The sequence below is a fragment of the Chaetura pelagica genome, unplaced genomic scaffold, assembly GCF_000747805.2.
Source record: "Chaetura pelagica isolate M959 unplaced genomic scaffold, ChaPel_1.0 scaffold344, whole genome shotgun sequence".
In the NCBI taxonomy this organism is placed as follows: Eukaryota; Metazoa; Chordata; class Aves; order Apodiformes; family Apodidae; genus Chaetura; species Chaetura pelagica.
In genome coordinates, this window is record NW_009953098.1 from 2,803,920 (window position 1) to 2,816,163 (window position 12,244).

The window sequence follows — 12,244 nt, forward strand, 5'->3', positions numbered from 1 at the left end:
GCGACGGGGCTTCCTCCGCCGCGGCTCCGCAGGCGCTTTCCGAGAGGAAAAGGAGGCAAGGAGGAGGGCGGATTTCGGAGGAGTTTTGCCAGACTCTGCCTTGCCGCCCCTCCCCAGCCTTGCAACCTGCTTTCCCCTCGCAACCTCTGCTCCTGGCCGCTTTCACTGGGCATTTCTTCTTTCTCTCCTTACCTGTCTCAAAAGGTTTGACTGTAGGTACTGAAGCGGGGATCGACGGCGCATAAAGATGCTGAAGGGTGTTTGGTTGCTCAGTTTGTTAACAGTGGCTGGGGGCTCGCGGACAGAGAGTCGCAAACCTGCTAAAGACATTTGCAGCAAGAGCCGCTGCCCTTGTGAGGAGAAGGAGAACGTGCTGAACATTAATTGTGAAAACAAAGGATTTACAACCGTCAGCCTCCTCCTGCCTCCACCGTCCAAGATCTACCAGCTGTTTCTCAACGGGAACGCTCTGACCCGCCTGTTCCCCAATGAGTTTGTCAACTACTCCAATGCTGTGACCCTCCACTTGGGCAACAACGATATGCAGGAGATCCGCACAGGGGCCTTTAGCGGCCTCCGCACCCTCAAGAGGCTGCACCTTAATAATAACAAACTGGAAGTGTTGAAGGAGGACACGTTCCTGGGCTTGGAGAGTCTGGAGTACCTGCAGGCTGATTACAATTACATCAGTGCCATAGAGGCAGGGGCCTTCAGCAAGCTAAACAAGCTCAAGGTGCTTATTCTTAATGACAACCTCCTGCTGTCCCTGCCCAGCAACGTCTTCCGCTTCGTGCTCCTCACTCACCTGGACCTGCGGGGGAACCGGCTGAAGATGATGCCTTTTGCTGGTGTGCTGGAGCACATTGGAGGCATCATGGAAATCCAGCTGGAGGAAAACCCTTGGAACTGCACCTGCGACTTGCTGCCACTCAAGGCCTGGCTAGACACCATCACCGTGTTCGTGGGTGAGATAGTCTGTGAAACCCCCTTCAGGCTTCATGGGAAAGATGTGACCCAGCTCACCAGGCAAGACCTCTGCCCTAGGAAAAGCTCCAGTGATTCAAACCAGAGGGAAAAACACCCTGTCCTCTCAGACCCACACACCTCAAGGCTGTTGCCCACAGCCAGCTCTGCCATCAATCCCACCAGAGCCCCAAAAGCCAGCCGGCCACCCAAAACCAGGAACCGCCCCACACCCCGTGTCACTGTGTCAAAAGACAGACAAATATTTGGACCTATCATGGTTTACCAGACTAAGTCTCCTGTGCCCATCACCTGCCCAGCTGGCTGCATCTGTACTTTGCAAAGCTCAGACAATGGCTTAAATGTGAACTGCCAAGAGAAAAAGATAAGTAACATCTCTGATCTCCACCCTAGGCCAACCAGTCCAAAGAAACTTTACCTTACTAGTAACTATCTGCAAGTCATTTATAGAACTGATCTTGTAGAGTACAGCTCTCTGGATTTGTTACATCTAGGAAATAACAGAATTGCAGTGATACAAGAAGGTGCCTTTACAAACCTCACAAGTTTACGTAGACTTTATCTTAATGGCAACTACCTTGAGATTCTGTACCCATCTATGTTCGACGGGCTGCACAGCCTGCAGTATCTCTACCTAGAGTACAATGTCATTAAGGAGATCCTGCCACACACCTTTGATGATCTGAGTAACCTTCATCTGTTATTTCTCAATAACAACCTGCTCAGATCCTTGCCTGACAACGTCTTTGGTGGCACTTCCCTCACCAGACTCAACCTTAGAAACAACCATTTCTCACATCTGCCTGTGAGAGGAGTCTTGGACCAGCTCTCAGCTCTAATTCAGATAGACCTACAGGAGAACCCTTGGGACTGCACGTGTGACATCCTGGGGCTGAGGAACTGGATAGAGCAAGTCACTGACCAGCACAACCAGCAGTCAAACCCCACTGTAGTTATTAATGAGGTCGTATGCGAGTCTCCCACCAAGCACTCTGGAGAGCATCTGAAATTTCTGAGCAAAGAAGCCATCTGCCCAGAGAACCCCAACTTGTCAGATTCTTCTCTTTTCTCCATGAACCAGAACACAGATACACCCCATCTCCTTGGTGTCTCGCCCAGCTCCTACCCAGAGATACACACTGAAGTTCCACTGTCTGTCTTAATTTTAGGCCTGCTGGTGGTGTTTATCTTGTCAGTCTGTTTTGGGGCAGGCCTATTTGTCTTTGTCCTTAAGCGCCGGAAGGGGGTGCAGAGCATGCCCAGCAGTGCAAACAACTTAGATATAAGTTCATTTCAGCTCCAGTATGGGTCTTACAACTCTGAGACCCACGATAAAACTGAAGGACATGTTTATAACTACATTCCCCCTCCTGTTGGACAAATGTGCCAAAACCCAATCTACATGCAAAAGGAAGGGGATCCAGTTGCCTATTACAGGAATCTCCATGAGTTCAGCTATAGCAATCTTGACCACAAAAAGGAAGACCCCACTGGTCTTGCTTTTACAATCAGTGCAGCTGATTTACTGGAAAAGCAATCCTCACCAAGGGAACCGGAGCTTCTGTATCAAAATATTGCAGAAAGGGTCAAGGAACTCCCCACCGGAGGATTAGTTCATTATAACTTTTGCACCTTACCCAAAAGGCAGTTTGCCCCTTCATATGAATCGAGACGCCAAAACCAGGACAGGATAAATAAAACTGTTTTATATGGAACTCCCAGGAAATATTTTGCAGAACAGTCTAAACCCGAGCATCCTTTACTCCAAGGAAAGCTACAAACAGAACCAGACTACCTCGAAGTTCTGGAAAAACAAACTGCAATCAGTCAGCTGTGAAGGGGGTGGTGGGAGACAAAGGAAAATTTTTTAAACGAGCTCAGCATCACATTTGATTGAGTCTGAACTCGGTGCTGATGTCATCTGTCGCATTCCCAGCATTTCCACTTTTTAAAATAAAAAATGAGAGTGAGAGAGAAATGGAACCCCTACAGCATAGCAGGGACATGGTGTTGCTTTTGCAACATTCCCTTTAAGTTATTTCTATATCTCTCTCCTTTTGACCCTTCTTTAGGAACTGTCACTGCAAATGTATGTTTCTGTAATAGATCTTACATAATTCTTTTTAATTTGGAAGGAAATGAGGAAGGGGTTCTTTGGGTTTTCTGTTGTTTGTTTTTTTTTTCATTTCAAAGCAGAAACTTAATGTATTATGTAGAAGATCTCCAAAGATCTTTTTTCCTGGACTATGACTTTCTTTTGTAAATAATAATATACAGTTCTGCTGTTCAATTACCAAGTATAGCCACTGGGCGTCACTTTTTTGTGTTAAAGTGCCTTTGCACTTTAAGTACATTATTACTTAATTGTTGCTCTTAGCTTTGATAAATTGAACCTATTTTAATGTGTTGTATTTTTGAAATTAAAAAAAAAAGTTGTAAAATAGATCTGTATGTCAGCTGCATTAAATCAGAAGGCTTGATTTATAGGAAAGCTGCCCTTCTTCAAACAAATCTAGTTCTAGGACTTTACAGACTCAAATGTAAATTATTGGGGTATTTTTTCCCTCTAGGTTTGTTTAGAGTGATTCACTGAAATCAACTGATTTAGCTGTGGACTAGAGGTTACCAAATGCCTCAGGTGGGAGTAACAGCTCATTAATAAAAGATGTTTAACACTGTCACAGTGAACTGAACAATTAATGTCCTTCTTAATACATTGCATTGCAGCTCTAACACAGTAATGTTCAGCGGTTTAAGATTGTTTTCATACTTAAGAGAACATTACTCATAATATTTTATGCATTAAGTATTTTTATACATTTTATGACAGAGTTTATATTTGTAACTTTTTTGGACTGAAACTAACATGGCCTTTTCTGTCAGATACATATTTCTTTTTATAAGCGGGGACACCAGCAGGGGTCATCCCACACCTCATTACATTTATTAACACACAGGCAAATGAACCAATGCCAAAGGTAAAATTTGAACCTGTGTCTCTGGAGTCCTCCAAATCAAGGTAGCAGAAATCAGTATGTACATTACACTAACTTGCAGCAGTCTGAACTATTTTAAATTTTCAGTCTCTAAAGCAAAAGTAACATTATAATAATTCTAATAAACTAGAGAAAACTACTAGTAAATTCATTATCTTAAATTTTATAAAATGTTTTCAGTGAAATGAATTCTCAACATTGGTTTTCTTAAGCCCATCAGTGAAGGAAGTGGAACGGGTTGCCTAGAGAGGTGGTGGGGGCCCCATCCCTGGAGACACTCAAGATCAGGCCTGATGGGGCTCTCGGCAATCTGTTCTGGTGTGAGATGTCTCTGCTTATTGTAGGGGGGTTGAACTAGATGACCTTTAGAGGTCCCTTCCAACCCAATCTACTCTATGATTCTATGAAACACAGTAAATAATCTGCTTTCCCATTAAGTCAGGCCTGTTTTACTTCAAGCTTTATGTTACCACCTTCCCTTTACATTTCCTTCCTGGAGAATACTGAAACCATTTTTTTAACAAGTATACAGTCAAACCTCATTAAGCCTTATTAGCTTCTAAATAATTTTTAGATGCAAACATTATTGTGTGATTCAAACAAACAGCCCTTATTTACAACAAAAACAGTTTTGTTTTGTCTATTGTAAATCCTTATGCAACTGGGATGGTGATCTGCATATAAAGTAGGCCAGTCTTTTCAATTCCTTATTAAAGCAATTGATGGAGTCTGAAAGAAGCACACTGTTTCCTTTTCATAAATAGGTTACTGCACATAATAATCCTTTATTATCATGTGGAGATTGAAGTGGCTTCTGCTGACTGATTTTTAGAGCTTTACTATAGTTAATAATATAGTATCTACAACTTTGAGAAATTTTCAGCAACTGCATTTGATCTATAAATAACTACAATCAATGTTGTTCTAATCAGGACTTTGCCAAAAGGAATTTGCTTTATATTTAAGAGCTAAAGAGGCTTTGCATTCATATTGCCAGATACCTGAGGCATTCAGTAAAGTGTATTCTAATGATTTGTGTGACATCTGAGTACATGAATATGCTAGCATGTCAATTCTTTATGTTTAGAGTCCATGGCATCTCTGGCTGTTCATTAGATCAGGTTTAAAAGTGAAGTACTACAATGAACTACTGAAGAATCAGTCTTCAAAATGGTCTCACTTCAAGAAGGAGGCGAAATGGTATCACATTAGTTCAACTTGGAACATTTGACTGGAATAGCATCCATCTTTGAGTGAGGTACTTCTTTGAAAGCTTCCAGTAGTGACTTAGTACAGCTCCTTTCCCTGGGTAATTAAAAGCATTTATTACTGAATACTTATACTTGTCTAAGGGTTTATTTTAAAGTAAAGTTATTAACTCTTTCCAGATACAATTTTAGTATTGCCTGCAAAACAAGTGCTGTGTTATATCTGGCACTCTTAACATCTAGGAAATTGTTATTTATTATTCTCTAGTGAAGCAGGACCAGAACCTTTTTTTTTCTCAGAAAAATGCTAATTTTTCCTACTAAAATGTTTCTATTCTCTAGTGTTTGCAATCAACAGAAATAGAGAATTGATTATTTTAGTAACTTGATCTTGTTTGTTTTTACTGTTTCAGTCTCAGACTGTTTGCTGAGGTAGCACAGCCGCATTTTAAAGACATTGCTGTTGTTTTACATTTCCTTAGCTTTCCTAGGGGAATTTAACTAGTGATTGGATTTAATTTTGCATCATCAGTATTAACTTAAAAAACATTGCTGTAGATCTTTTAGGTTTGCTTTTATACCCTTCAGCAGGTATCTATTAAGCAATTATTCTCATAGTGTGTCTGGGTGAGAGAGAAGGAGACTTTTTTTATGTTACACTTAAAGAGATTTGTTTAACAGGCAAAGTGTGTTGGCAGCTGCTGCGTGGAAAGGTCTCTACACTTCTTTAGCTGTGCAGCCCTGGAAGCTGCTGCTTGTTAGAGGAGAGCTGCTTGCCTGAGTAGTGGCTTGATAATGAGTCTTAAAAATTTTTCCTTCATAGTTTGAAAAGTTGAACTGTGAAACGAGGTTAGCAAAGCATTTTTTTCCTCAGGAAAATGGGATGCAAATAGTTTTCTTTGTTCATGAGTTTTCTTTTGTGAAAGTGGACATAATGACCTTTACAGAAACAGTGATGGTGCAGACTGAAGCACTGTTAAAACTGTGCAGTTATCTCCAGTGAAAACGAGGGGCAGTACATTTGCAGTGCATGAATACATTTTTTAAGAGATCTTTCTCTAAGCTTGAAGTAAAGTTTATCCATTATCTTAGAAACTAGATTTCAATAAGTAACTTCAATGGCAAAATGGAGAGAGATGCTAACCTTACACTGCTGGGCCCAGATTGCCCTATGGTTCTGAGGCATACCTCTATCTCCTGGGACAATGCTTTGGCTTTGCTAGCAGCAGAACAAACCCAGAGGGTGAAAAGTTAATTGCTTTCCCTTTTTCACCCCACAAAACTGATGCCATTTTTTGCAAAGGAGTTTCTACTATCCATCTGGGTTCTCACGTTTGCTGCAGAGCCACTCCAGTATCCCACTGGTAGTTCTCCTTTCTGTAGTCTTTCTTCCATCAGATTTCATCCTTTCACTTTCCAGCATTTGTTCAGTTCCTACCTCCCCTCCATTATCTACTTCCCAAACCCTGACCATGTAACACCCCAACTATTCCCCTTATATCTGTCCCCCTGGGCTTTCCTTTCCTTTCCTTCCCTAGCTAGCTCTGAAGGACCTATTTCACAGTCTTGAAGGGAACTGATGTCCCTGCTCTACTGAGAGCTTAGCCCTTACCTCCTCCCAGGACATTGCTGAGTAGCCCTATGTCAAATGAGACACCTGATCCCAGTGGTATTCCTGGGGTCTGCTCTGGAGGAAGGACTGCATAGCTGTTCCCTCTTCTACTCGTTGAGCAGAGGAGGGAAGTGTTAAAATCAAACTGTCTCAGCTTCCACACAGGATTTCCCATGTGCCAACCCTGGCTATTCAAGCAGCATTTTTGAGTAAGAACAAAAGCATGAGCTGTCTGAAACTACTGGCATCACATCACACCTTGCTGTCATCTCAGTGAGTTGTCTTCAGCATGGGTTAATCTTGCCAAAATTAGTGACTACAATTTAAGACTCAAACTGGTTGTGAAGGGTACCTAAACAGCAGAAAGGAGGCCATTCAAAGGTGATTTATTCCATCGCAAAATATATGACATGAATTGGGCTACAGATACACCAGCTTTTTTTTTTTTTTCTTTCCAGTGATTTTGGAGAGACTAGATGATGAGCACTGATTAGATAGCTAATCCCCACATAGGTGCAGTCATCCCAGCCTGATAATTCTCTAGAACACCCACATGCAAGATGTATGCTCTGGTGAGTGTCTGCCAATCTCTGCCCCAAGTCATTTCCAATCTGTCCAGGAGAGAAATGTTCTCTGTGGAGTTTATAGCCTGCTTTGGCCAAAGGCACTGGCTTTCTGTAACACCTTCTTGTGCTGACAGAGAACTATACAGTAAGGTTCTTTTTCTTCCCTTCAACTCCTGAGTTTTTAAAATAAAAAACAAACTTTTTAAAGGTAGAAACTGTAGTTAGTAGTGTCAAAATAAGGATACCAACAAGTTAAATTGCCTAAACAAATAATACCATCTTGTATAGGAATATAAATGCCATAATTTTAAACTGCTCATGAGTGAAATGAGATACTGGAAATGTTAATGAATCTTCCTAGGCTGTTACAGGCTAATCACTGATACGGTTTGTTATTTTTTGTGTTACTGTTTTTGCAGACAATTAATGTCATTTAACGGAGAGAGAAGAAAAAAACAAACTCCCCTATTTTCTGAAGTCCCTCCCCCAACTGTACAACTCCAAACCAACAGATAAATTAACTTACGCAGATGCTGTGACATTTCTTGTATTTTTCGCTTTGTTTTTTCAAAGCGTTCTGTAGGGGAAGTACAAAAGTTATTCTTTAGTTAGAGGATCATTAAGTCTATTTGGATTATTGATCTTGTAGCTTTTCTGGGCACTAGGCCAATCATTTTGACTAAGGTTTTTAATCCTAACTAATGAGGGAGGTGGATTAATGAGAAGCTTTTTGTTGGTTTTTTGTTATTGGAGGGTTGGTTAGGTTTTTTTTGAAGCAGTAGATTGACATGTTTATGAATACAGATGAATAGATCACTTTGAAAGAAATGTTGGAGCTGCAATTGGAGATGCAGTCATTCTAAAGACAAATAGACTCAAGAGTATGAGTGAAGTTTGAAAAACAAGACATCATAAAACTGAATTTCTTCCTGAGATCATAAACACAGAGGGGCCCCCATCTGAGTACAGCAGCAGTTTTTGTTACGTTCTGTTAAATGAAATTAGAGGCCAGAGGCAGCTCCATTATCTTTCGGGATGTTCAGGTAACTGAAGTGTTTAGAATTTGCTTCTCATCTCTGATTGTTACCCTATTTGTGCATCTGGTAATGCACTGTGGTTGAAGCAGTAGTCAAGGCAAAGTCTGAAAGAAGAGAGCTGGTTGCAGTATTTCTGAATATTATCTCTATTTTTAAAAATACAATTAATTAACCATTTGTGTAATTAATGCCATACTTTTTTAACTTCTAAGGCCCTTTGAAAAAAGTAACTTTTCAGCAAACTGTTCACATCAATATATGTGGCTAGAGACAAAACATCACTGCTGATCATAGCAAGGAAGGTAGCACTAGCATTCGAAACTAAGATAGTGTAAATCCATATTTGCAGCATAACAGAAATTACACCAAGATTACAAAGTGTCTGCTTTACAATGTCAGGATTCTTTATATGACAGAACAAGTATAGATTTGTGTCTTAGCAACACAGACTCCTGTCTTCTTTTCTCCCCCTGTATAGGCATTGCTTCCCAGAGCCAGAAGTGTTTGGCACCAATTATCTCTGAGTGGGAGGCAGTACAGCCATTTTAAGAATGCTGTATGCACTGGAAAAGGCACAGCTAATGTATATAGACCTGTTGCAGTTACATCCTCTTGAGATAAGACCTATTTCCATACAAAAGCCTGGAAAAAATTCCCTTTAAATCACTGGTGATATGACAGATTCTATTTTAAGATATCTTGATTTTTGTTCTGAGAGGCAGAGGAATTGGAGGTGAGGCAGTTTTTTCCCATTCTATAAACTTTTTTCCTTCTCCCCACAGATTTGTTACCGAGTTGGTACATGCCAGTATCTTAGCTGGACAGCTACAATGAACAGAAATTTTTGAGAGAACTGTGAAAATGTAATGACTACATAAATCCTCTTCTAATTGCAAAAGAACAAACAACCTAATACCGAAGCAAAGCTGCCACAGAGGCTTTTACAGGTTTCAGGATACAGTCAAATCTGAGTGATTCGGGTGCAGATCAGAGTACCTTTGTTAGCCTGATACCTGCTGGGCTCCAGTGGAGTCCCCTGGGGCTGGCACCGGTGACAAGAATCTCATGAAATCAAAGAATCATAGAATGAATCATAGAATGGTTAGGGTTTTAAAGGACCTTAAAAGATGAGCTAGATCAAACCTTCCTGCCATGGACAGTCAAACAGGGACAGCCACTGGACACACCAAAGTATAAGCAGCAGATGAGAAGGAAAAATGGGTATGTCCTCTTACCATCACTTAAATGCCATTTGGGGGTTTTCCAGACTGAATACTCATTCACATAAATCTGAAGTGAACATACTCCAAGTTCATACCTGAGTCACTTAAGTATCAGATTTTCAGTAATGTTTGAGTACTCCATGATCTGACCTCTTGGCCTAAAGTATGGCCAGAATCCTAACTGCTGTCACATATCCTGCTCCCCAGAGGGTGAGATTTTGCTTAGAATATCGAGTTATGTATCTCTTAATATCTCTTGTGAATTTTATATTCCTGACTGCATTCTTGCTATGGAAGGCAAAAGGAATACATTCAGCTAAGTCTTTGTTTTTCCTTCATCTTCTTTCGCAAGTAGCCAAGTTCCCTAAGTACCAGGACAACTGAGAGTTGAAGAGCTCAGAGGAGTTTCACAAATTCAGTGATCCGGTCAAGTGAGCAAAGCTTCACCAAAGCTTTACTGCTTCCATCTCATCTGCCATGTTCTGCCAAGCTGTTGTTTCTATTCAGATGCATTCCAACTTGAAACACATGCACACTAGCAAGGATCTGTGGAAAAACTTACAATATTCAGCTTACATGCTTACTTAAAACAGAAAAAAGAGGAAGGGTTAGAAGGTGGGACAAGCCTTTCCAATTTTCTGGGCTTTTTAATGGAGGTTTCAGAGGCGTTTATTCTGACTACTAGAGAATCAAAAGGAGATCTAACAACACTGGGAGGGGGGGGATTTGCCTTTTTATGCAAGATCCTGGGGAAAAGAAAGGGGGGGGAGCTAGATTATAATCATTTTAACTGCAAAGATGCTAAAAGGAGCCTACCAGAAAGTTAAGGACTGCAGCACTCATCATTCAGAGAGCTTATACTAATGCCTATTTTTTGTGGAACTTCTAAAGGGAGATGGTACACAGACTGCCACACAGACAGGGAATTCTCTTGGACAGTTGAGAAATCCCAGCCTTAAAGTTATATGAGATTTACTGCAATTGAAATATAAGCATGGCTCACGAGAAAAGACAATGACAGTGGGGAAAATGCTTAATGCTACAGTTCACGCTTCAATTAGTGGTGTTGTTTTTAGGTTGCGTTTTTTAAAACCATATTTACCATCCCATCTAACTCATAAGCTACTTACCAGAACTGAGTGGATAATTCTTATTTATTAATGTGGCCTTCTTTTCCTTAATGCAGTATTTACTAATATGTTTGCTGGTGGCTTATGTTCTCCATGGCTTCTCATTGTTCTCCAGATAATGTGTGGGAATAATTCTTAGCTGTAGAGTGCTAATGAAGAATTCATAGTGAAGTCCTGAAATTGAACTACCAAGGACTTTGCTCATACTTTTACATTTATTTATTTATTTGCTTTAGATAGGGTAGAAGTGGGCCTAGTTAAGAGCTCATTTGCTGGGAATTGAGAAATTAGTGTTATCTTTTTAGTTCTGCCAGTGTCCTTGCACAAAGCATACCTATGTCCCCATGCTTTAATTTCTGCATCATTAAATGAGGAGGATGATACTTTCTGCCTTAGTCTAATGAGATTTACTGATAAGAGATGTTAAGTATAGTTGTTTTTCAAAGCCTTATGGCTTCATAGCTTCATCTGAAATACAGCAATAGTTTATGGGCTCTTTTCCTGGCATATATTGTTCTAAGAATGTTGTGTGTACATTTCAGATTTAGTTTGGTTTTCTGTTTTTATAGATAAAATTAAGACCATGAAGATTACCTTTTACAGGTAAAAAATACTATCTCCTTGTAAAAAGAGATTACATACGTGGAATGAAATGGAGGGAAAAAAAAACACAGTTTGGTTTTAAACCGTTATAAATGCACAGCATCCCATCTCCTACAATTTCCCTCTCTGGCTGAGGTGAATTACCTTGTCTGTTTCTGCCCTGAAAATCCTTTCAAAAATAGTTCTTACCAGTTGTTTTTTATTCACCTTTTTTTCTGCATGAAGTCAGTTTGGCTATTGCAGACAGCTTTTATGCTAGCAAGTGAACCTAAACAGGCTCTGAGTGGCAGACAGATACTGAAATAAGAACCTGGCACTCTGGAGAGAGGAAAAAAAAATCATTCAACTGCTATTTTCTAGCTTTTTGCACTCTGTAACCTCTCCTTTTTTCTACTCCATAGTTACTGTAATAAATCTCTTGCCTACCGAATGCAGAGTGTAGGCATGTTTTTCCATAATAAAGTCCAACTACATACTGTAAAATCCAACTGTTTGTGTTGGAAAGCGCACCATTTTCCTCAGTCTTTCAGAATGTCTGTAGACAAGTCATGCCTTGCAACAGAGAGATGATTTGTAGATGTAGGACCACATGCTCCAATAATCTATAGCAGCACATCCAGTCAATGGAGGCCAAATTTCACCTCCACTTTTAAAATAGCTTTTGATTAACTGACTAAAATTAATTGTCTGGCTAGGCATGTTATTCTGGTTTAGGTTTAGATTTTGTGCCCATCTAAATTTTGAGACTTCTAAGACTGATGCTTTCTGTGTCCTTGCTGATTCATAAAATGGAACATGTGAACAACTCCTGGTTTCTAGACTGTAACTGACATGGGGGGATTTTGGCTGGATGTGGTAAGTGCTCTGATCCCATGCACAATTTAT

The 12,244-nt window shown here is 40.3% G+C and overlaps 1 protein-coding gene across 1 annotated transcript; it reads left to right on the forward strand.

Annotated features, from left to right (window-relative positions):
* The first annotated feature begins 247 nt into the window (after positions 1-247).
* On the forward strand, positions 248-3,432 carry SLITRK2 (SLIT and NTRK-like family, member 2). The gene has a single exon (XM_009997094.1). It carries the CDS (start codon positions 248-250, stop codon positions 2,819-2,821), a length of 2,574 nt encoding a protein of 857 aa, XP_009995396.1. The 3' UTR covers positions 2,822-3,432.
* The last annotated feature ends 8,812 nt before the right edge of the window (positions 3,433-12,244 follow it).